Source organism: Oncorhynchus keta, chromosome 19 (genome assembly GCF_023373465.1).
Source record: "Oncorhynchus keta strain PuntledgeMale-10-30-2019 chromosome 19, Oket_V2, whole genome shotgun sequence".
In the NCBI taxonomy this organism is placed as follows: domain Eukaryota; kingdom Metazoa; phylum Chordata; class Actinopteri; order Salmoniformes; family Salmonidae; genus Oncorhynchus; species Oncorhynchus keta.
The window spans coordinates 35877022-35902098 of NC_068439.1; the positions used below are offsets into that span (position 1 = coordinate 35877022).

General features: G+C 43.2%; 4 protein-coding genes across 100 annotated transcripts in view; 3 read left to right on the forward strand and 1 right to left on the reverse strand.

Annotated features, from left to right (window-relative positions):
* On the forward strand, positions 1–20728 carry LOC127909373 (uncharacterized). 8 transcript variants are annotated; one of them, XM_052470360.1, is made up of 16 exons: positions 1–51; positions 11283–11372; positions 17559–17605; positions 17828–17943; positions 18028–18099; positions 18200–18283; positions 18408–18554; positions 18643–18723; positions 18849–18998; positions 19129–19178; positions 19299–19368; positions 19468–19554; positions 19653–19751; positions 19876–19956; positions 20039–20143; positions 20574–20728. In XM_052470360.1, the coding sequence occupies exons 2-16, from the start codon at positions 11314–11316 to the stop codon at positions 20706–20708; spliced, it is 1383 nt and encodes a 460-aa protein (XP_052326320.1). In that variant the 5' UTR covers positions 1–51; positions 11283–11313; the 3' UTR covers positions 20709–20728. The 8 variants fall into 8 exon arrangements, with proteins under 8 accessions (XP_052326320.1, XP_052326319.1, XP_052326318.1 ...); XM_052470359.1 differs by lacking the exon at positions 1–51 and adding an exon at positions 5450–5500; XM_052470358.1 differs by lacking the exon at positions 1–51 and adding an exon at positions 10894–10944.
* The window catches only part of LOC118398147 (piggyBac transposable element-derived protein 4-like), a 94872-nt gene continuing 70143 nt past the window's right edge, over positions 349–25077 (reverse strand). For 19 of the 44 annotated variants that reach the window (XR_008070972.1, XR_008070975.1, XR_008070974.1 and 16 more), the window contains 3 exons: positions 21531–22271; positions 16083–16823; positions 11238–11378 (listed from right to left, as the gene is read on the reverse strand). The gene's annotated coding sequence lies outside the window, so the exon portion shown is untranslated. Of the gene's footprint in view, positions 480–4971; positions 5935–10637; positions 11379–16082; positions 16824–20681; positions 22272–22862; positions 23000–25077 lie in introns of those variants that run through there. The other 25 variants (XR_008070976.1, XR_008070955.1, XR_008070952.1 and 22 more) reach the window with 14 other exon arrangements.
* LOC127909375 (uncharacterized) lies at positions 817–10059 on the forward strand. 6 transcript variants are annotated; one of them, XM_052470408.1, is made up of 14 exons: positions 817–1260; positions 1483–1598; positions 1682–1753; positions 1865–1948; positions 2073–2219; positions 2308–2388; positions 2514–2663; positions 2794–2843; positions 2964–3033; positions 3133–3219; positions 3318–3416; positions 3541–3621; positions 3704–3808; positions 4239–4616. In XM_052470408.1, exons 1-14 carry the CDS (start codon positions 1095–1097, stop codon positions 4371–4373), a joined length of 1443 nt encoding a protein of 480 aa, XP_052326368.1. In that variant the 5' UTR covers positions 817–1094; the 3' UTR covers positions 4374–4616. The 6 variants fall into 6 exon arrangements, with proteins under 6 accessions (XP_052326368.1, XP_052326372.1, XP_052326371.1 ...); XM_052470407.1 differs by lacking the exons at positions 817–1260; positions 1483–1598; positions 1682–1753; ... (9 more) ...; positions 3704–3808; positions 4239–4616 and adding exons at positions 6064–6716; positions 6939–7054; positions 7139–7210; ... (9 more) ...; positions 9147–9251; positions 9682–10059; XM_052470412.1 differs by lacking the exons at positions 3704–3808; positions 4239–4616 and adding an exon at positions 9147–9804 and having other exon boundaries at positions 819–1260.
* LOC127909374 (uncharacterized) overlaps positions 16339–25077 on the forward strand; it is a 26379-nt gene continuing 17640 nt past the window's right edge. For 8 of the 42 annotated variants that reach the window (XM_052470382.1, XM_052470372.1, XM_052470404.1 and 5 more), the window contains exons 1-4: positions 22888–23053; positions 23276–23391; positions 23476–23547; positions 23653–23736. In XM_052470382.1, coding sequence (XP_052326342.1) covers positions 22888–23053; positions 23276–23391; positions 23476–23547; positions 23653–23736 — 438 coding nt within the window. Of the gene's footprint in view, positions 16390–21786; positions 21838–22134; positions 22266–22887; positions 23054–23275; positions 23392–23475; positions 23548–23652; positions 23737–23860; positions 24008–24095; positions 24177–24300; positions 24451–24580; positions 24631–24750; positions 24821–25077 lie in introns of those variants that run through there. The other 34 variants (XM_052470371.1, XM_052470385.1, XM_052470402.1 and 31 more) reach the window with 15 other exon arrangements.

The following is a 25077-nucleotide window of genomic DNA, read 5'->3' on the forward strand; positions in this document are numbered from 1 at the left end:
CACTAGGCTACCTGCCGCCCCAAATCCACACCCCTGTCTTCATTTAAAAAGGTATCTGTGACCAACAGAGGCACATCTGTATTCACAGTCATGTGAAATCCATAGATTAGGGTCTAAAGAATGTATTTTAATTGACTGATTGCCTTATATGAACTTTAACTCAGTAATATCGTTGAAATTGTTGGATGTCGCGTTAATTTTTTTGTACAGTGTAGATACATCTATTTATCTGCATATTGCCAGATTATTGCTTTCAACTGCTGGTTGCAAAGGTATATATTTTGGAACAAAGGTAGTGAAGTTTATTAAAATGATGTAGAATAGATGGGTTGCCACAGGTGTCACAGGCATACACAGGTCTTGACCACCATGTCTTCATGCTTCTTTAGGATCTCGTTGTAGAAGAGTCTAGAGATGGGACTGAGCTTAGTGGGAGCACAGCACGCTTTGGGAACCTCACCCAGCTTCAAAAGGTGAACCTGCCATGAAAAAGTTCAATCAGATTTATTCATACATACACTTTGACATAATCAATGATAATAATATCCTGTTTATAAAAGAGGTATGATTATTATGCAGATCCTACAGTGCTCTCCAACCTCAGTGGGCTTTGGCTTCGCCCCCCTTGTCTGAATGTGGTCATATGTTTTAACCCTGGTTGTCTGTGCTCCACAAGTCTTTATAGCCCACTGAGCCAAAGCCTAGACTTTCAGAAGTTCAACAACAACTTCCATGAAACAAGCTAAACATTTCAATGGGCCATTGACCTAGCTAGTGACTTTAAAAAACATTTGGTATTTTTGTTTTATATTATTCCAACAACATAGGATATAATTACAACGAAAACCAGGAATTTTATAGGATTCTAATGATAACCATAGAGTTCCAAACTAATTTCTATGGCAACACAGCTGTCCATTTTTAAATATGCAATTTTCTAAAATATGTGTTGCCAAGAGACATCTAACCGATAGAACATATCGGCGTTCTATTGAACGTTTTCTGTTCGAAAACAAGAACAACTTCAATTTGCTGTTCAACAACAACAAACTTGACTGATTTTTGAGACCTGAGATTGAAACATCGACTGGAAAATGCCTGGGTGCTTTTCAAGATTGATGGAGAGAGTGCGAGGACCTGGGCAGCCTTCTTCGTCGACAGGTTGTTTAAATTCATTTGTGGGTTGTTTTTGTTGTCTTTTTCCGTTTTGCAGGGTTCGCGATCGTCGGGAGGTGGACAGCGACAGCGACTTCGAAGAGGGTACGTGGAGTTTTAAACTTCTTATTTTACCACATTCAGCATCGGAAATGTAATTTGTGAAATGTTTATTTCTGTGATACAGACTTGCAAGCTAACGCTAACTTTAATAATTGTTGCTAAGCGAAGCACTGTTGGACTTTTACTAGTAGTGACGTTACAAGCTAGCTTGATATGTTTTACGTCCTGACAATTGTTTGTTTGTATCCCTGCTACTAATTTTAGAATCAAATGTACTGGATGAGGTCCAGTTGGATGTGCCACTGCTGCCAGTCATCCTTGATGTCCAGGATGCTGCTATCATCCTTGAGGATGTGCCAGATGTACCGACTATCCTTGAGGTACAATTTTCAGAACGTTTTTGGTATTATGTTTGAAAAGTATCCCAGATATTAATTCTAAAAATCTTTGTTGTCTGCTTTAGGAGGCCACTGGTAATTGGCAGTTGATACCGATTAGGTTTAGCCCCCTGTACTGTGGGCCTGTTGTGATCAGAGTAAGAGACCCCCCCCACACACATACACACACACACGCATCACTGTTACAATTCCTGTAATCAGCTGTTTCTAACCTGAATGTATTGTAATGTCACCCATCTCCTGTGCAGAACCATGCCGGTCCGGTGGCTAAAGCTTGGAGAACTTTCCAGTTCATCAGCCCCATTATCACCTATATGCGTGGGGGATCCCAGGTATGTGTCTTTGTAACTATCTAGTCCTAATTTACATTGCCAGAGTCATGTGATCTTGATGGAAATATGTTACAGCGATGGCTGATGTTGTTTTGTTGATGTTACTTGTCGTTTCTCTCCACAGCAGGTGGTGGTGAGGATGCACCATGTGAGTAGGGTTCGAGGCCTGGAGACTCAACTGGTGTGGGCCATCTCCAGGGAGACAGCCAGGCTTAGTCCAGAGGGCATCCCCTACTGTGCCACCAAGGTTCAGTCCGTCACTTGGATCCTGGTAAGATGTAAATACTACCGAAATAGTACAAGATTAGGCTTTCTTCACTTATTCCATTTGGCCTTAACATATCGTCTCTCTCTGTCAGTATATGGCTGGCAGGGTGACCCAGTATGCTTCTCACCTCCGCCATGAGACGTCTGTGGACGTGACCCTTGGCTGCTACCAGGTAAATATACATTTTCTTATGTATATTGAACAGAAATTATTGGGTGTTTTTCCTTTAGATATGCTCTGTTTTCTAATAATGCGTGTGTGTGGTAAACAGGTGTGTTGTGTGTGTTTTTGGAGCAGCAGACTGATGTCTCGGTGGTGTATGCCACTCTCCACATGGGGCCGGATGGGCTGCTCTCCTCCTCGGCGTGGTCGGAGGCTGCCTCCGTGTCTACGCCCACCAATCAGCAGTTCACTGAGCCAGAGCCTGAATGCCACAACTGCTATGAGGTCAGATGTTGCACACACACCTACAGTACACATACTATTGACTAGTAGCATTAAGATCCTTCCATTGACCCATTGTTTGTCATGTCATTGCATTGGTCACTGATGTTGAATGTTTGTTCTGTTGTTGTAGGGCTGGGAGGAGGACCTGCTGCCTGAGGAGAGGGAGGTTCCTCTGCTAAAGTGAGTTCCTCTAAATGTCTGTGTAGTCTGGGCTTGCCAGATGCTGAAGGATAGTGGTCACCATGCTGTTATCCCCATTGACCCTAATGGTTGACATGCTCCATTCCCTCCCTCCGACAGCCTCTACCTTACCACCAAGAGAGTGGAGGACATCGCCCTGAGGCTCGTCTCCCTGCGCCAGGCCTTCACTGTGAGTGGACTTCCTTTTTCCTTTTCTCTCTGTGTCTTCTTGTTCCGTCTGTCTCCAAGAGGAAGATGGGTGTCTCACTAACTCTTCCCTCTTCTCTAGACCCTGCTTGGTTCCACCCTGAGCAGGAACCATCTGTTTGTGGCAGGAAAGGTCCTAATGGGCGCACTGGTTCAAGCCCAGCACATGGTAGCTCACTAACTCATTATTCATTCAAGGGAAAGAGAGCGTCCTCGATGGGAAATGTGTTCTGTTCACTAACGTCAATGCTCTTTGCTTTGTGATAGGACGAGGCCGAATTCATCCGTGCCTATAACGACTTTGTGGACTACCTGAGTGACCCCTCCAAGCAGATTGACATTGAGAGGGAGCTGGCTGAGGCAAAGGTGAGTTCATTAACTCTTTCAAGTCTCACTTTGAGTTCTTCCACATGCATGTCTTTTATACATCACAGTAGCTGATCTATTTGAAATCATTCCTATTTTCTCCAAACGTGTTTTCTTGTCCTAGATCCATCATGTTAACCTGATAGATGTCCTTTTTGAACTGGTGCTATTTGGGATGATGACAGCTCAGAAGTCCCTGATGGTGGTAAGTAGCATCTCACTGGTACATGTTTCGATGTCTCTCTATTTGTAATTTCACTTAAACTTCTCTCCTCTCTTTCCATTAGCACCCTGGTGGGTTCATGGAGCGTCTGTACGCTCTCCTGTACTCCTTCCTGCCCGTAGCTGCCAGCATTGAGCCAAAGGCCGAGAGATACCTGCTGCTGCTCAATGTAAGATTCAAGAGTTTACTTCCCTATTCCTAGTTTACTTCCTCTTTACTTTTTCATGAATAACAGGATGCCATTTTACAAGGAGTAACTCTCATTGTCTCTCTGCTCTTGATAAGCTAGTAATTTAGAGCCATTATCTATGTGTTGTGTGGTGTTCTCTTCAGGGTGGGCTGATGGCTCTGCTAGATGACATGTTTGGGCAGCAGCTGGCCTGGTACTTTAACCCAGTGTCTCTGGTCACTGAGCTCTCCAACCTCCTGGAATACCACCTGGAGAACCTCATGGCCAGCATGTAGTCCTACTGCAGAGATCTGAAAGGCCACATTTCTCTCTCTTTCTCTTAGGAATTGAGGACTTGAAGTGCTTCACTGAACCCTGATTAGTTAACACCCATTGAATTAATGTATTCTCTTGTTTTCTCTCCCCACAGGATTCTTGTGACACTTTGCCACCACACAGGGGTCTAGACACAAATGCACTACATTACTTTGCACTGAATTTTACATTTTTAAATAAAATAACTAGTAGTTCAAAAGCATTTGTCTCTGTCTTTTTATTTACTTGATTATTTCATCACTATTTCATATTCCTGGAGTTATGAGGCTAATATTACACTATTACATGAACAATTATGCATTATTCTTTTCATATGGAAATGAAAAACAAAGTTTAGGTGATTTACAGGTACTACAGGCCCACACTTTATGGCTTTGAATTGTGATGTGTGATTCTGTACTATTTCAAAATATGTAGGCCGACATACACTGCGTTTACAAAACATTAAGAACACCTTCCTAATATTGAGTTGCACCCCTGTTGCTCAGAACAGACTCAATTTGCTGGGACGTGAACTCTACAAGGTGTCCACAGGGATGCTGGCCCATGTTCACTCCAATGATTCCCACAGTGGTGGACCATTCTTTATACACCTACTACCTTACACCGTTCAAAGGCACTTAAATATTTTGTCTTGCCCATTTACCCTCTGAATGGCACACATACAGAATCCATGTCTCAATTGTGTCAATGCTTAAAACTTTTTCTTTAACCCGTCTCCTTCCCTTCGTCTACACTGATTGAAGTGGATTGAACAAGTGACATCAGTATGGGATCATAGCTTTCACCTGGATTTACATGGTCAGTCTGTCATGGAAAGAGGGGTATAGTATAAAGTCGACCACTAGAGGGCACAATTGTTTCAGTCTTGAATGTAACTTCTCACTATCGGTACTCTACATTAAGAGTCTGCCATTGTAGACTCTGGTATCTTGGGTATTTTTGTTTCAATTTGCCATATTTCCCATTAATGTCTAAGCCATTTAGCATCTTTCCAACTGAAAACAATGTAAGCGTTCATGTGAGTGGGTGTAGTAGTGCATACTGACCACTCGTTGGATCATAGCGTGGTCAGTGGTGTTCATGCAGGAACCCAGAGGATATAGGCATTCTCCATCACAGTAGAAGGCTTGTTATCCTTTTTCTAACTTGGCAAGTCAGTTAAGAACAAATCCTTACTTACAATGACGGCCTTCCCGGGAAACAGTGGGTTAACTGTCACGTTCAGGGGCAGAATGACAGATTTGTACCTTGTCAGCTCGGGGATTGGATCCAGCATCTTTCGGTTACTGGCTCAACACTAACCACTAGGCTACCTGCCGCCCCAAATCCACACCCCTGTCTTCATTTAAAAAGGTATCTGTGACCAACAGAGGCACATCTGTATTCACAGTCATGTGAAATCCATAGATTAGGGTCTAAAGAATGTATTTTAATTGACTGATTGCCTTATATGAACTTTAACTCAGTAATATCGTTGAAATTGTTGGATGTCGCGTTAATTTTTTTGTACAGTGTAGATACATCTATTTATCTGCATATTGCCAGATTATTGCTTTCAACTGCTGGTTGCAAAGGTATATATTTTGGAACAAAGGTAGTGAAGTTTATTAAAATGATGTAGAATAGATGGGTTGCCACAGGTGTCACAGGCATACACAGGTCTTGACCACCATGTCTTCATGCTTCTTTAGGATCACGTTGTCGTTGTAGAAGAGTCTAGAGATGGGACTGAGTTTAGTGGGAGCACAGCACGCTTTGGGAACCTCACCCAGCTTCAAAAGGTGAACCTGCCATGAAAAAGTTCAATCAGATTTATTCATACATACACTTTGACATAATCAATGATAATAATATCCTGTTTATAAAAGAGGTATGATTATTATGCAGATCCTACAGTGCTCTCCAACCTCAGTGGGCTTTGGCTTCGCCCCCCTTGTCTGAATGTGGTCATATGTTTTAACCCTGGTTGTCTGTGCTCCACAAGTCTTTATAGCCCACTGAGCCAAAGCCTAGACTTTCAGAAGTTCAACAACAACTTCCATGAAACAAGCTAAACATTTCAATGGGCCATTGACCTAGCTAGTGACTTTAAAAAAACATTTGGTATTTTTGTTTTATATTATTCCAACAACATAGGATATAATTACAACGAAAACCAGGAATTTTATAGGATTCTAATGATAACCATAGAGTTCCAAACTAATTTCTATGGCAACACAGCTGTCCATTTTTAAATATGCAATTTTCTAAAATATGTGTTGCCAAGAGACATCTAACCGATAGAACATATCGGCGTTCTATTGAACGTTTTCTGTTCGAAAACAAGAACAACTTCAATTTGCTGTTCAACAACAACAAACTTGACTGATTTTTGAGACCTGAGATTGAAACATCGACTGGAAAATGCCTGGGTGCTTTTCAAGATTGATGGAGAGAGTGCGAGGACCTGGGCAGCCTTCTTCGTCGACAGGTTGTTTAAATTCATTTGTGGGTTGTTTTTGTTGTCTTTTTCCGTTTTGCAGGGTTCGCGATCGTCGGGAGGTGGACAGCGACAGCGACTTCGAAGAGGGTACGTGGAGTTTTAAACTTCTTATTTTACCACATTCAGCATCGGAAATGTAATTTGTGAAATGTTTATTTCTGTGATACAGACTTGCAAGCTAACGCTAACTTTAATAATTGTTGCTAAGCGAAGCACTGTTGGACTTTTACTAGTAGTGACGTTACAAGCTAGCTTGATATGTTTTACGTCCTGACAATTGTTTGTTTGTATCCCTGCTACTAATTTTAGAATCAAATGTACTGGATGAGGTCCAGTTGGATGTGCCACTGCTGCCAGTCATCCTTGATGTCCAGGATGCTGCTATCATCCTTGAGGATGTGCCAGATGTACCGACTATCCTTGAGGTACAATTTTCAGAACGTTTTTGGTATTATGTTTGAAAAGTATCCCAGATATTAATTCTAAAAAATCTTTGTTGTCTGCTTTAGGAGGCCACTGGTAATTGGCAGTTGATACCGATTAGGTTTAGCCCCCTGTACTGTGGGCCTGTTGTGATCAGAGTAAGAGACCCCCCACACACACGCATCACTGTTACAATTCCTGTAATCAGCTGTTTCTAACCTGAATGTATTGTAATGTCACCCATCTCCTGTGCAGAACCATGCCGGTCCGGTGGCTAAAGCTTGGAGAACTTTCCAGTTCATCAGCCCCATTATCACCTATATGCGTGGGGGATCCCAGGTATGTGTCTTTGTAACTATCTAGTCCTAATTTACATTGCCAGAGTCATGTGATCTTGATGGAAATATGTTACAGCGATGGCTGATGTTGTTTTGTTGATGTTACTTGTCGTTTCTCTCCACAGCAGGTGGTGGTGAGGATGCACCATGTGAGTAGGGTTCGAGGCCTGGAGACTCAACTGGTGTGGGCCATCTCCAGGGAGACAGCCAGGCTTAGTCCAGAGGGCATCCCCTACTGTGCCACCAAGGTTCAGTCCGTCACTTGGATCCTGGTAAGATGTAAATACTACCGAAATAGTACAAGATTAGGCTTTCTTCACTTATTCCATTTGGCCTTAACATATCGTCTCTCTCTGTCAGTATATGGCTGGCAGGGTGACCCAGTATGCTTCTCACCTCCGCCATGAGACGTCTGTGGACGTGACCCTTGGCTGCTACCAGGTAAATATACATTTTCTTATGTATATTGAACAGAAATTATTGGGTGTTTTTCCTTTAGATATGCTCTGTTTTCTAATAATGCGTGTGTGTGGTAAACAGGTGTGTTGTGTGTGTTTTTGGAGCAGCAGACTGATGTCTCGGTGGTGTATGCCACTCTCCACATGGGGCCGGATGGGCTGCTCTCCTCCTCGGCGTGGTCGGAGGCTGCCTCCGTGTCTACGCCCACCAATCAGCAGTTCACTGAGCCAGAGCCTGAATGCCACAACTGCTATGAGGTCAGATGTTGCACACACACCTACAGTACACATACTATTGACTAGTAGCATTAAGATCCTTCCATTGACCCATTGTTTGTCATGTCATTGCATTGGTCACTGATGTTGAATGTTTGTTCTGTTGTTGTAGGGCTGGGAGGAGGACCTGCTGCCTGAGGAGAGGGAGGTTCCTCTGCTAAAGTGAGTTCCTCTAAATGTCTGTGTAGTCTGGGCTTGCCAGATGCTGAAGGATAGTGGTCACCATGCTGTTATCCCCATTGACCCTAATGGTTGACATGCTCCATTCCCTCCCTCCGACAGCCTCTACCTTACCACCAAGAGAGTGGAGGACATCGCCCTGAGGCTCGTCTCCCTGCGCCAGGCCTTCACTGTGAGTGGACTTCCTTTTTCCTTTTCTCTCTGTGTCTTCTTGTTCCGTCTGTCTCCAAGAGGAAGATGGGTGTCTCACTAACTCTTCCCTCTTCTCTAGACCCTGCTTGGTTCCACCCTGAGCAGGAACCATCTGTTTGTGGCAGGAAAGGTCCTAATGGGCGCACTGGTTCAAGCCCAGCACATGGTAGCTCACTAACTCATTATTCATTCAAGGGAAAGAGAGCGTCCTCGATGGGAAATGTGTTCTGTTCACTAACGTCAATGCTCTTTGCTTTGTGATAGGACGAGGCCGAATTCATCCGTGCCTATAACGACTTTGTGGACTACCTGAGTGACCCCTCCAAGCAGATTGACATTGAGAGGGAGCTGGCTGAGGCAAAGGTGAGTTCATTAACTCTTTCAAGTCTCACTTTGAGTTCTTCCACATGCATGTCTTTTATACATCACAGTAGCTGATCTATTTGAAATCATTCCTATTTTCTCCAAACGTGTTTTCTTGTCCTAGATCCATCATGTTAACCTGATAGATGTCCTTTTTGAACTGGTGCTATTTGGGATGATGACAGCTCAGAAGTCCCTGATGGTGGTAAGTAGCATCTCACTGGTACATGTTTCGATGTCTCTCTATTTGTAATTTCACTTAAACTTCTCTCCTCTCTTTCCATTAGCACCCTGGTGGGTTCATGGAGCGTCTGTACGCTCTCCTGTACTCCTTCCTGCCCGTAGCTGCCAGCATTGAGCCAAAGGCCGAGAGATACCTGCTGCTGCTCAATGTAAGATTCAAGAGTTTACTTCCCTATTCCTAGTTTACTTCCTCTTTACTTTTTCATGAATAACAGGATGCCATTTTACAAGGAGTAACTCTCATTGTCTCTCTGCTCTTGATAAGCTAGTAATTTAGAGCCATTATCTATGTGTTGTGTGGTGTTCTCTTCAGGGTGGGCTGATGGCTCTGCTAGATGACATGTTTGGGCAGCAGCTGGCCTGGTACTTTAACCCAGTGTCTCTGGTCACTGAGCTCTCCAACCTCCTGGAATACCACCTGGAGAACCTCATGGCCAGCATGTAGTCCTACTGCAGAGATCTGAAAGGCCACATTTCTCTCTCTTTCTCTTAGGAATTGAGGACTTGAAGTGCTTCACTGAACCCTGATTAGTTAACACCCATTGAATTAATGTATTCTCTTGTTTTCTCTCCCCACAGGATTCTTGTGACACTTTGCCACCACACAGGGGTCTAGACACAAATGCACTACATTACTTTGCACTGAATTTTACATTTTTAAATAAAATAACTAGTAGTTCAAAAGCATTTGTCTCTGTCTTTTTATTTACTTGATTATTTCATCACTATTTCATATTCCTGGAGTTATGAGGCTAATATTACACTATTACATGAACAATTATGCATTATTCTTTTCATATGGAAATGAAAAACAAAGTTTAGGTGATTTACAGGTACTACAGGCCCACACTTTATGGCTTTGAATTGTGATGTGTGATTCTGTACTATTTCAAAATATGTAGGCCGACATACACTGCGTTTACAAAACATTAAGAACACCTTCCTAATATTGAGTTGCACCCCTGTTGCTCAGAACAGACTCAATTTGCTGGGACGTGAACTCTACAAGGTGTCCACAGGGATGCTGGCCCATGTTCACTCCAATGATTCCCACAGTGGTGGACCATTCTTTATACACCTACTACCTTACACCGTTCAAAGGCACTTAAATATTTTGTCTTGCCCATTTACCCTCTGAATGGCACACATACAGAATCCATGTCTCAATTGTGTCAATGCTTAAAACTTTTTCTTTAACCCGTCTCCTTCCCTTCGTCTACACTGATTGAAGTGGATTGAACAAGTGACATCAGTATGGGATCATAGCTTTCACCTGGATTTACATGGTCAGTCTGTCATGGAAAGAGGGGGTATAGTATAAAGTCGACCACTAGAGGGCACAATTGTTTCAGTCTTGAATGTAACTTCTCACTATCGGTACTCTACATTAAGAGTCTGCCATTGTAGACTCTGGTATCTTGGGTATTTTTGTTTCAATTTGCCATATTTCCCATTAATGTCTAAGCCATTTAGCATCTTTCCAACTGAAAACAATGTAAGCGTTCATGTGAGTGGGTGTAGTAGTGCATACTGACCACTCGTTGGATCATAGCGTGGTCAGTGGTGTTCATGCAGGAACCCAGAGGATATAGGCATTCTCCATCACAGTAGAAGGCTTGTTATCCTTTTTCTAACTTGGCAAGTCAGTTAAGAACAAATCCTTACTTACAATGACGGCCTTCCCGGGAAACAGTGGGTTAACTGTCACGTTCAGGGGCAGAATGACAGATTTGTACCTTGTCAGCTCGGGGATTGGATCCAGCATCTTTCGGTTACTGGCTCAACACTAACCACTAGGCTACCTGCCGCCCCAAATCCACACCCCTGTCTTCATTTAAAAAGGTATCTGTGACCAACAGAGGCACATCTGTATTCACAGTCATGTGAAATCCATAGATTAGGGTCTAAAGAATGTATTTTAATTGACTGATTGCCTTATATGAACTTTAACTCAGTAATATCGTTGAAATTGTTGGATGTCGCGTTAATTTTTTTGTACAGTGTAGATACATCTATTTATCTGCATATTGCCAGATTATTGCTTTCAACTGCTGGTTGCAAAGGTATATATTTTGGAACAAAGGTAGTGAAGTTTATTAAAATGATGTAGAATAGATGGGTTGCCACAGGTGTCACAGGCATACACAGGTCTTGACCACCATGTCTTCATGCTTCTTTAGGATCACGTTGTCGTTGTAGAAGAGTCTAGAGATGGGACTGAGCTTAGTGGGAGCACAGCACGCTTTGGGAACCTCACCCAGCTTCAAAAGGTGAACCTGCCATGAAAAAGTTCAATCAGATTTATTCATACATACACTTTGACATAATCAATGATAATAATATCCTGTTTATAAAAGAGGTATGATTATTATGCAGATCCTACAGTGCTCTCCAACCTCAGTGGGCTTTGGCTTCGCCCCCCTTGTCTGAATGTGGTCATATGTTTTAACCCTGGTTGTCTGTGCTCCACAAGTCTTTATAGCCCACTGAGCCAAAGCCTAGACTTTCAGAAGTTCAACAACAACTTCCATGAAACAAGCTAAACATTTCAATGGGCCATTGACCTAGCTAGTGACTTTAAAAAACATTTGGTATTTTTGTTTTATATTATTCCAACAACATAGGATATAATTACAACGAAAACCAGGAATTTTATAGGATTCTAATGATAACCATAGAGTTCCAAACTAATTTCTATGGCAACACAGCTGTCCATTTTTAAATATGCAATTTTCTAAAATATGTGTTGCCAAGAGACATCTAACCGATAGAACATATCGGCGTTCTATTGAACGTTTTCTGTTCGAAAACAAGAACAACTTCAATTTGCTGTTCAACAACAACAAACTTGACTGATTTTTGAGACCTGAGATTGAAACATCGACTGGAAAATGCCTGGGTGCTTTTCAAGATTGATGGAGAGAGTGCGAGGACCTGGGCAGCCTTCTGCGTCGACAGGTTGTTTAAATTCATTTGTGGGTTGTTTTTGTTGTCTTTTTCCGTTTTGCAGGGTTCGCGATCGTCGGGAGGTGGACAGCGACAGCGACTTCGAAGAGGGTACGTGGAGTTTTAAACTTCTTATTTTACCACATTCAGCATCGGAAATGTAATTTGTGAAATGTTTATTTCTGTGATACAGACTTGCAAGCTAACGCTAACTTTAATAATTGTTGCTAAGCGAAGCACTGTTGGACTTTTACTAGTAGTGACGTTACAAGCTAGCTTGATATGTTTTACGTCCTGACAATTGTTTGTTTGTATCCCTGCTACTAATTTTAGAATCAAATGTACTGGATGAGGTCCAGTTGGATGTGCCACTGCTGCCAGTCATCCTTGATGTCCAGGATGCTGCTATCATCCTTGAGGATGTGCCAGATGTACCGACTATCCTTGAGGTACAATTTTCAGAACGTTTTTGGTATTATGTTTGAAAAGTATCCCAGATATTAATTCTAAAAAATCTTTGTTGTCTGCTTTAGGAGGCCACTGGTAATTGGCAGTTGATACCGATTAGGTTTAGCCCCCTGTACTGTGGGCCTGTTGTGATCAGAGTAAGAGAGACCCCCCACACACACGCATCACTGTTACAATTCCTGTAATCAGCTGTTTCTAACCTGAATGTATTGTAATGTCACCCATCTCCTGTGCAGAACCATGCCGGTCCGGTGGCTAAAGCTTGGAGAACTTTCCAGTTCATCAGCCCCATTATCACCTATATGCGTGGGGGATCCCAGGTATGTGTCTTTGTAACTATCTAGTCCTAATTTACATTGCCAGAGTCATGTGATCTTGATGGAAATATGTTACAGCGATGGCTGATGTTGTTTTGTTGATGTTACTTGTCGTTTCTCTCCACAGCAGGTGGTGGTGAGGATGCACCATGTGAGTAGGGTTCGAGGCCTGGAGACTCAACTGGTGTGGGCCATCTCCAGGGAGACAGCCAGGCTTAGTCCAGAGGGCATCCCCTACTGTGCCACCAAGGTTCAGTCCGTCACTTGGATCCTGGTAAGATGTAAATACTACCGAAATAGTACAAGATTAGGCTTTCTTCACTTATTCCATTTGGCCTTAACATATCGTCTCTCTCTGTCAGTATATGGCTGGCAGGGTGACCCAGTATGCTTCTCACCTCCGCCATGAGACGTCTGTGGACGTGACCCTTGGCTGCTACCAGGTAAATATACATTTTCTTATGTATATTGAACAGAAATTATTGGGTGTTTTTCCTTTAGATATGCTCTGTTTTCTAATAATGCGTGTGTGTGGTAAACAGGTGTGTTGTGTGTGTTTTTGGAGCAGCAGACTGATGTCTCGGTGGTGTATGCCACTCTCCACATGGGGCCGGATGGGCTGCTCTCCTCCTCGGCGTGGTCGGAGGCTGCCTCCGTGTCTACGCCCACCAATCAGCAGTTCACTGAGCCAGAGCCTGAATGCCACAACTGCTATGAGGTCAGATGTTGCACACACACCTACAGTACACATACTATTGACTAGTAGCATTAAGATCCTTCCATTGACCCATTGTTTGTCATGTCATTGCATTGGTCACTGATGTTGAATGTTTGTTCTGTTGTTGTAGGGCTGGGAGGAGGACCTGCTGCCTGAGGAGAGGGAGGTTCCTCTGCTAAAGTGAGTTCCTCTAAATGTCTGTGTAGTCTGGGCTTGCCAGATGCTGAAGGATAGTGGTCACCATGCTGTTATCCCCATTGACCCTAATGGTTGACATGCTCCATTCCCTCCCTCCGACAGCCTCTACCTTACCACCAAGAGAGTGGAGGACATCGCCCTGAGGCTCGTCTCCCTGCGCCAGGCCTTCACTGTGAGTGGACTTCCTTTTTCCTTTTCTCTCTGTGTCTTCTTGTTCCGTCTGTCTCCAAGAGGAAGATGGGTGTCTCACTAACTCTTCCCTCTTCTCTAGACCCTGCTTGGTTCCACCCTGAGCAGGAACCATCTGTTTGTGGCAGGAAAGGTCCTAATGGGCGCACTGGTTCAAGCCCAGCACATGGTAGCTCACTAACTCATTATTCATTCAAGGGAAAGAGAGCGTCCTCGATGGGAAATGTGTTCTGTTCACTAACGTCAATGCTCTTTGCTTTGTGATAGGACGAGGCCGAATTCATCCGTGCCTATAACGACTTTGTGGACTACCTGAGTGACCCCTCCAAGCAGATTGACATTGAGAGGGAGCTGGCTGAGGCAAAGGTGAGTTCATTAACTCTTTCAAGTCTCACTTTGAGTTCTTCCACATGCATGTCTTTTATACATCACAGTAGCTGATCTATTTGAAATCATTCCTATTTTCTCCAAACGTGTTTTCTTGTCCTAGATCCATCATGTTAACCTGATAGATGTCCTTTTTGAACTGGTGCTATTTGGGATGATGACAGCTCAGAAGTCCCTGATGGTGGTAAGTAGCATCTCACTGGTACATGTTTCGATGTCTCTCTATTTGTAATTTCACTTAAACTTCTCTCCTCTCTTTCCATTAGCACCCTGGTGGGTTCATGGAGCGTCTGTACGCTCTCCTGTACTCCTTCCTGCCCGTAGCTGCCAGCATTGAGCCAAAGGCCGAGAGATACCTGCTGCTGCTCAATGTAAGATTCAAGAGTTTACTTCCCTATTCCTAGTTTACTTCCTCTTTACTTTTTCATGAATAACAGGATGCCATTTTACAAGGAGTAACTCTCATTGTCTCTCTGCTCTTGATAAGCTAGTAATTTAGAGCCATTATCTATGTGTTGTGTGGTGTTCTCTTCAGGGTGGGCTGATGGCTCTGCTAGATGACATGTTTGGGCAGCAGCTGGCCTGGTACTTTAACCCAGTGTCTCTGGTCACTGAGCTCTCCAACCTCCTGGAATACCACCTGGAGAACCTCATGGCCAGCATGTAGTCCTACTGCAGAGATCTGAAAGGCCACATTTCTCTCTCTTTCTCTTAGGAATTGAGGACTTGAAGTGCTTCACTGAACCCTGATTAGTTAACACCCATTGAATTAATGTATTCTCTTGTTTTCTCTCCCCACAGGATTCTTGTGACACTTTGCCACCACACAGGGGTCTAGACACAAATGCACTACATTACTTTGCACTGAATTTTACATTTTTAAATAAAATAACTAGTAGTTCAAAAGCATTTGTCTCTGTCTTTTTATTTACTTGATTATTTCATCACTATTTCATATTCCTGGAGTTATGAGGCTAATATTACACTATTACATGAACAATTATGCATTATTCTTTTCATATGGAAATGAAAAACAAAGTTTAGGTGATTTACAGGTACTACAGGCCCACACTTTATGGCTTTGAATTGTGATGTGTGATTCTGTACTATTTCAAAATATGTAGGCCGACATACACTGCGTTTACAAAACATTAAGAACACCTTCCTAATATTGAGTTGCACCCCTGTTGCTCAGAACAGACTCAATTTGCTGGGACGTGAACTCTACAAGGTGTCCACAGGGATGCTGGCCCATGTTCACTCCAATGATTCCCACAGTGGTGGACCATTCTTTATACACCTACTACCTTACACCGTTCAAAGGCACTTAAATATTTTGTCTTGCCCATTTACCCTCTGAATGGCACACATACAGAATCCATGTCTCAATTGTGTCAATGCTTAAAACTTTTTCTTTAACCCGTCTCCTTCCCTTCGTCTACACTGATTGAAGTGGATTGAACAAGTGACATCAGTATGGGATCATAGCTTTCACCTGGATTTACATGGTCAGTCTGTCATGGAAAGAGGGGGTATAGTATAAAGTCGACCACTAGAGGGCACAATTGTTTCAGTCTTGAATGTAACTTCTCACTATCGGTACTCTACATTAAGAGTCTGCCATTGTAGACTCTGGTATCTTGGGTATTTTTGTTTCAATTTGCCATATTTCCCATTAATGTCTAAGCCATTTAGCATCTTTCCAACTGAAAACAATGTAAGCGTTCATGTGAGTGGGTGTAGTAGTGCATACTGACCACTCGTTGGATCATAGCGTGGTCAGTGGTGTTCATGCAGGAACCCAGAGGATATAGGCATTCTCCATCACAGTAGAAGGCTTGTTATCCTTTTTCTAACTTGGCAAGTCAGTTAAGAACAAATCCTTACTTACAATGACGGCCTTCCCGGGAAACAGTGGGTTAACTGTCACGTTCAGGGGCAGAATGACAGATTTGTACCTTGTCAGCTCGGGGATTGGATCCAGCATCTTTCGGTTACTGGCTCAACACTAACCACTAGGCTACCTGCCGCCCCAAATCCACACCCCTGTCTTCATTTAAAAAGGTATCTGTGACCAACAGAGGCACATCTGTATTCACAGTCATGTGAAATCCATAGATTAGGGTCTAAAGAATGTATTTTAATTGACTGATTGCCTTATATGAACTTTAACTCAGTAATATCGTTGAAATTGTTGGATGTCGCGTTAATTTTTTTGTACAGTGTAGATACATCTATTTATCTGCATATTGCCAGATTATTGCTTTCAACTGCTGGTTGCAAAGGTATATATTTTGGAACAAAGGTAGTGAAGTTTATTAAAATGATGTAGAATAGATGGGTTGCCACAGGTGTCACAGGCATACACAGGTCTTGACCACCATGTCTTCATGCTTCTTTAGGATCACGTTGTCGTTGTAGAAGAGTCTAGAGATGGGACTGAGTTTAGTGGGAGCACAGCACGCTTTGGGAACCTCACCCAGCTTCAAAAGGTGAACCTGCCATGAAAAAGTTCAATCAGATTTATTCATACATACACTTTGACATAATCAATGATAATAATATCCTGTTTATAAAAGAGGTATGATTATTATGCAGATCCTACAGTGCTCTCCAACCTCAGTGGGCTTTGGCTTCGCCCCCCTTGTCTGAATGTGGTCATATGTTTTAACCCTGGTTGTCTGTGCTCCACAAGTCTTTATAGCCCACTGAGCCAAAGCCTAGACTTTCAGAAGTTCAACAACAACTTCCATGAAACAAGCTAAACATTTCAATGGGCCATTGACCTAGCTAGTGACTTTAAAAAAACATTTGGTATTTTTGTTTTATATTATTCCAACAACATAGGATATAATTACAACGAAAACCAGGAATTTTATAGGATTCTAATGATAACCATAGAGTTCCAAACTAATTTCTATGGCAACACAGCTGTCCATTTTTAAATATGCAATTTTCTAAAATATGTGTTGCCAAGAGACATCTAACCGATAGAACATATCGGCGTTCTATTGAACGTTTTCTGTTCGAAAACAAGAACAACTTCAATTTGCTGTTCAACAACAACAAACTTGACTGATTTTTGAGACCTGAGATTGAAACATCGACTGGAAAATGCCTGGGTGCTTTTCAAGATTGATGGAGAGAGTGCGAGGACCTGGGCAGCCTTCTGCGTCGACAGGTTGTTTAAATTCATTTGTGGGTTGTTTTTGTTGTCTTTTTCCGTTTTGCAGGGTTCGCGATCGTCGGGAGGTGGACAGCGACAGCGACTTCGAAGAGGGTACGTGGAGTTTTAAACTTCTTATTTTACCACATTCAGCATCGGAAATGTAATTTGTGAAATGTTTATTTCTGTGATACAGACTTGCAAGCTAACGCTAACTTTAATAATTGTTGCTAAGCGAAGCACTGTTGGACTTTTACTAGTAGTGACGTTACAAGCTAGCTTGATATGTTTTACGTCCTGACAATTGTTTGTTTGTATCCCTGCTACTAATTTTAGAATCAAATGTACTGGATGAGGTCCAGTTGGATGTGCCACTGCTGCCAGTCATCCTTGATGTCCAGGATGCTGCTATCATCCTTGAGGATGTGCCAGATGTACCGACTATCCTTGAGGTACAATTTTCAGAACGTTTTTGGTATTATGTTTGAAAAGTATCCCAGATATTAATTCTAAAAAATCTTTGTTGTCTGCTTTAGGAGGCCACTGGTAATTGGCAGTTGATACCGATTAGGTTTAGCCCCCTGTACTGTGGGCCTGTTGTGATCAGAGTAAGAGACCCCCCCCCACACACACGCATCACTGTTACAATTCCTGTAATCAGCTGTTTCTAACCTGAATGTATTGTAATGTCACCCATCTCCTGTGCAGAACCATGCCGGTCCGGTGGCTAAAGCTTGGAGAACTTTCCAGTTCATCAGCCCCATTATCACCTATATGCGTGGGGGATCCCAGGTATGTGTCTTTGTAACTATCTAGTCCTAATTTACATTGCCAGAGTCATGTGATCTTGATGGAAATATGTTACAGCGATGGCTGATGTTGTTTTGTTGATGTTACTTGTCGTTTCTCTCCACAGCAGGTGGTGGTGAGGATGCACCATGTGAGTAGGGTTCGAGGCCTGGAGACTCAACTGGTGTGGGCCATCTCCAGGGAGACAGCCAGGCTTAGTCCAGAGGGCATCCCCTACTGTGCCACCAAGGTTCAGTCCGTCACTTGGATCCTGGTAAGATGTAAATACTACCGAAATAGTACAAGATTAGGCTTTCTTCACTTATTCCATTTGGCCTTAACATATCGTCTCTCTCTGTCAGTATATGGCTGGCAGGGTGACCCAGTATGCTTCTCACCTCCGCCATGAGACGTCTGTGGACGTGACCCTTGGCTGCTACCAGGTAAATATACATTTTCTTATGTATATTGAACAGAAATTATTGGGTGTTTTTCCTTTAGATATGCTCTGTTTTCTAATAATGCGTGTGTGTGGTAAACAGGTGTGTTGTGTGTGTTTTTGGAGCAGCAGACTGATGTCTCGGTGGTGTATGCCACTCTCCACATGGGGCCGGATGGGCTGCTCTCCTCCTCGGCGTGGTCGGAGGCTGCCTCCGTGTCTACGCCCACCAATCAGCAGTTCACTGAGCCAGAGCCTGAATGCCACAACTGCTATGAGGTCAGATGTTGCACACACACCTACAGTACACATACTATTGACTAGTAGCATTAAGATCCTTCCATTGACCCATTGTTTGTCATGTCATTGCATTGGTCACTGATGTTGAATGTTTGTTCTGTTGTTGTAGGGCTGGGAGGAGGACCTGCTGCCTGAGGAGAGGGAGGTTCCTCTGCTAAAGTGAGTTCCTCTAAATGTCTGTGTAGTCTGGGCTTGCCAGATGCTGAAGGATAGTGGTCACCATGCTGTTATCCCCATTGACCCTAATGGTTGACATGCTCCATTCCCTCCCTCCGACAGCCTCTACCTTACCACCAAGAGAGTGGAGGACATCGCCCTGAGGCTCGTCTCCCTGCGCCAGGCCTTCACTGTGAGTGGACTTCCTTTTTCCTTTTCTCTCTGTGTCTTCTTGTTCCGTCTGTCTCCAAGAGGAAGATGGGTGTCTCACTAACTCTTCCCTCTTCTCTAGACCCTGCTTGGTTCCACCCTGAGCAGGAACCATCTGTTTGTGGCAGGAAAGGTCCTAATGGGCGCACTGGTTCAAGCCCAGCACATGGTAGCTCACTAACTCATTATTCATTCAAGGGAAAGAGAGCGTCCTCGATGGGAAATGTGTTCTGTTCACTAACGTCAATGCTCTTTGCTTTGTGATAGGACGAGGCCGAATTCATCCGTGCCTATAACGACTTTGTGGACTACCTGAGTGACCCCTCCAAGCAGATTGACATTGAGAGGGAGCTGGCTGAGGCAAAGGTGAGTTCATTAACTCTTTCAAGTCTCACTTTGAGTTCTTCCACATGCATGTCTTTTATACATCACAGTAGCTGATCTATTTGAAATCATTCCTATTTTCTCCAAACGTGTTTTCTTGTCCTAGATCCATCATGTTAACCTGATAGATGTCCTTTTTGAACTGGTGCTATTTGGGATGATGACAGCTCAGAAGTCCCTGATGGTGGTAAGTAGCATCTCACTGGTACATGTTTCGATGTCTCTCTATTTGTAATTTCACTTAAACTTCTCTCCTCTCTTTCCATTAGCACCCTGGTGGGTTCATGGAGCGTCTGTACGCTCTCCTGTACTCCTTCCTGCCCGTAGCTGCCAGCATTGAGCCAAAGGCCGAGAGATACCTGCTGCTGCTCAATGTAAGATTCAAGAGTTTACTTCCCTATTCCTAGTTTACTTCCTCTTTACTTTTTCATGAATAACAGGATGCCATTTTACAAGGAGTAACTCTCATTGTCTCTCTGCTCTTGATAAGCTAGTAATTTAGAGCCATTATCTATGTGTTGTGTGGTGTTCTCTTCAGGGTGGGCTGATGGCTCTGCTAGATGACATGTTTGGGCAGCAGCTGGCCTGGTACTTTAACCCAGTGTCTCTGGTCACTGAGCTCTCCAACCTCCTGGAATACCACCTGGAGAACCTCATGGCCAGCATGTAGTCCTACTGCAGAGATCTGAAAGGCCACATTTCTCTCTCTTTCTCTTAGGAATTGAGGACTTGAAGTGCTTCACTGAACCCTGATTAGTTAACACCCATTGAATTAATGTATTCTCTTGTTTTCTCTCCCCACAGGATTCTTGTGACACTTTGCCACCACACAGGGGTCTAGACACAAATGCACTACATTACTTTGCACTGAATTTTACATTTTTAAATAAAATAACTAGTAGTTCAAAAGCATTTGTCTCTGTCTTTTTATTTACTTGATTATTTCATCACTATTTCATATTCCTGGAGTTATGAGGCTAATATTACACTATTACATGAACAATTATGCATTATTCTTTTCATATGGAAATGAAAAACAAAGTTTAGGTGATTTACAGGTACTACAGGCCCACACTTTATGGCTTTGAATTGTGATGTGTGATTCTGTACTATTTCAAAATATGTAGGCCGACATACACTGCGTTTACAAAACATTAAGAACACCTTCCTAATATTGAGTTGCACCCCCTGTTGCTCAGAACAGACTCAATTTGCTGGGACGTGAACTCTACAAGGTGTCCACAGGGATGCTGGCCCATGTTCACTCCAATGATTCCCACAGTGGTGGACCATTCTTTATACACCTACTACCTTACACCGTTCAAAGGCACTTAAATATTTTGTCTTGCCCATTTACCCTCTGAATGGCACACATACAGAATCCATGTCTCAATTGTGTCAATGCTTAAAACTTTTTCTTTAACCCGTCTCCTTCCCTTCGTCTACACTGATTGAAGTGGATTGAACAAGTGACATCAGTATGGGATCATAGCTTTCACCTGGATTTACATGGTCAGTCTGTCATGGAAAGAGGGGGTATAGTATAAAGTCGACCACTAGAGGGCACAATTGTTTCAGTCTTGAATGTAACTTCTCACTATCGGTACTCTACATTAAGAGTCTGCCATTGTAGACTCTGGTATCTTGGGTATTTTTGTTTCAATTTGCCATATTTCCCATTAATGTCTAAGCCATTTAGCATCTTTCCAACTGAAAACAATGTAAGCGTTCATGTGAGTGGGTGTAGTAGTGCATACTGACCACTCGTTGGATCATAGCGTGGTCAGTGGTGTTCATGCAGGAACCCAGAGGATATAGGCATTCTCCATCACAGTAGAAGGCTTGTTATCCTTTTTCTAACTTGGCAAGTCAGTTAAGAACAAATCCTTACTTACAATGACGGCCTTCCCGGGAAACAGTGGGTTAACTGTCACGTTCAGGGGCAGAATGACAGATTTGTACCTTGTCAGCTCGGGGATTGGATCCAGCATCTTTCGGTTACTGGCTCAACACTAACCACTAGGCTACCTGCCGCCCCAAATCCACACCCCTGTCTTCATTTAAAAAGGTATCTGTGACCAACAGAGGCACATCTGTATTCACAGTCATGTGAAATCCATAGATTAGGGTCTAAAGAATGTATTTTAATTGACTGATTGCCTTATATGAACTTTAACTCAGTAATATCGTTGAAATTGTTGGATGTCGCGTTAATTTTTTTGTACAGTGTAGATACATCTATTTATCTGCATATTGCCAGATTATTGCTTTCAACTGCTGGTTGCAAAGGTATATATTTTGGAACAAAGGTAGTGAAGTTTATTAAAATGATGTAGAATAGATGGGTTGCCACAGGTGTCACAGGCATACACAGGTCTTGACCACCATGTCTTCATGCTTCTTTAGGATCACGTTGTCGTTGTAGAAGAGTCTAGAGATGGGACTGAGCTTAGTGGGAGCACAGCACGCTTTGGGAACCTCACCCAGCTTCAAAAGGTGAACCTGCCATGAAAAAGTTCAATCAGATTTATTCATACATACACTTTGACATAATCAATGATAATAATATCCTGTTTATAAAAGAGGTATGATTATTATGCAGATCCTACAGTGCTCTCCAACCTCAGTGGGCTTTGGCTTCGCCCCCCTTGTCTGAATGTGGTCATATGTTTTAACCCTGGTTGTCTGTGCTCCACAAGTCTTTATAGCCCACTGAGCCAAAGCCTAGACTTTCAGAAGTTCAACAACAACTTCCATGAAACAAGCTAAACATTTCAATGGGCCATTGACCTAGCTAGTGACTTTAAAAAAACATTTGGTATTTTTGTTTTATATTATTCCAACAACATAGGATATAATTACAACGAAAACCAGGAATTTTATAGGATTCTAATGATAACCATAGAGTTCCAAACTAATTTCTATGGCAACACAGCTGTCCATTTTTAAATATGCAATTTTCTAAAATATGTGTTGCCAAGAGACATCTAACCGATAGAACATATCGGCGTTCTATTGAACGTTTTCTGTTCGAAAACAAGAACAACTTCAATTTGCTGTTCAACAACAACAAACTTGACTGATTTTTGAGACCTGAGATTGAAACATCGACTGGAAAATGCCTGGGTGCTTTTCAAGATTGATGGAGAGAGTGCGAGGACCTGGGCAGCCTTCTTCGTCGACAGGTTGTTTAAATTCATTTGTGGGTTGTTTTTGTTGTCTTTTTCCGTTTTGCAGGGTTCGCGATCGTCGGGAGGTGGACAGCGACAGCGACTTCGAAGAGGGTACGTGGAGTTTTAAACTTCTTATTTTACCACATTCAGCATCGGAAATGTAATTTGTGAAATGTTTATTTCTGTGATACAGACTTGCAAGCTAACGCTAACTTTAATAATTGTTGCTAAGCGAAGCACTGTTGGACTTTTACTAGTAGTGACGTTACAAGCTAGCTTGATATGTTTTACGTCCTGACAATTGTTTGTTTGTATCCCTGCTACTAATTTTAGAATCAAATGTACTGGATGAGGTCCAGTTGGATGTGCCACTGCTGCCAGTCATCCTTGATGTCCAGGATGCTGCTATCATCCTTGAGGATGTGCCAGATGTACCGACTATCCTTGAGGTACAATTTTCAGAACGTTTTTGGTATTATGTTTGAAAAGTATCCCAGATATTAATTCTAAAAAATCTTTGTTGTCTGCTTTAGGAGGCCACTGGTAATTGGCAGTTGATACCGATTAGGTTTAGCCCCCTGTACTGTGGGCCTGTTGTGATCAGAGTAAGAGACCCCCCCCCCCCCCACACACACGCATCACTGTTACAATTCCTGTAATCAGCTGTTTCTAACCTGAATGTATTGTAATGTCACCCATCTCCTGTGCAGAACCATGCCGGTCCGGTGGCTAAAGCTTGGAGAACTTTCCAGTTCATCAGCCCCATTATCACCTATATGCGTGGGGGATCCCAGGTATGTGTCTTTGTAACTATCTAGTCCTAATTTACATTGCCAGAGTCATGTGATCTTGATGGAAATATGTTACAGCGATGGCTGATGTTGTTTTGTTGATGTTACTTGTCGTTTCTCTCCACAGCAGGTGGTGGTGAGGATGCACCATGTGAGTAGGGTTCGAGGCCTGGAGACTCAACTGGTGTGGGCCATCTCCAGGGAGACAGCCAGGCTTAGTCCAGAGGGCATCCCCTACTGTGCCACCAAGGTTCAGTCCGTCACTTGGATCCTGGTAAGATGTAAATACTACCGAAATAGTACAAGATTAGGCTTTCTTCACTTATTCCATTTGGCCTTAACATATCGTCTCTCTCTGTCAGTATATGGCTGGCAGGGTGACCCAGTATGCTTCTCACCTCCGCCATGAGACGTCTGTGGACGTGACCCTTGGCTGCTACCAGGTAAATATACATTTTCTTATGTATATTGAACAGAAATTATTGGGTGTTTTTCCTTTAGATATGCTCTGTTTTCTAATAATGCGTGTGTGTGGTAAACAGGTGTGTTGTGTGTGTTTTGGAGCAGCAGACTGATGTCTCGGTGGTGTATGCCACTCTCCACATGGGGCCGGATGGGCTGCTCTCCTCCTCGGCGTGGTCGGAGGCTGCCTCCGTGTCTACGCCCACCAATCAGCAGTTCACTGAGCCAGAGCCTGAATGCCACAACTGCTATGAGGTCAGATGTTGCACACACACCTACAGTACACATACTATTGACTAGTAGCATTAAGATCCTTCCATTGACCCATTGTTTGTCATGTCATTGCATTGGTCACTGATGTTGAATGTTTGTTCTGTTGTTGTAGGGCTGGGAGGAGGACCTGCTGCCTGAGGAGAGGGAGGTTCCTCTGCTAAAGTGAGTTCCTCTAAATGTCTGTGTAGTCTGGGCTTGCCAGATGCTGAAGGATAGTGGTCACCATGCTGTTATCCCCATTGACCCTAATGGTTGACATGCTCCATTCCCTCCCTCCGACAGCCTCTACCTTACCACCAAGAGAGTGGAGGACATCGCCCTGAGGCTCGTCTCCCTGCGCCAGGCCTTCACTGTGAGTGGACTTCCTTTTTCCTTTTCTCTCTGTGTCTTCTTGTTCCGTCTGTCTCCAAGAGGAAGATGGGTGTCTCACTAACTCTTCCCTCTTCTCTAGACCCTGCTTGGTTCCACCCTGAGCAGGAACCATCTGTTTGTGGCAGGAAAGGTCCTAATGGGCGCACTGGTTCAAGCCCAGCACATGGTAGCTCACTAACTCATTATTCATTCAAGGGAAAGAGAGCGTCCTCGATGGGAAATGTGTTCTGTTCACTA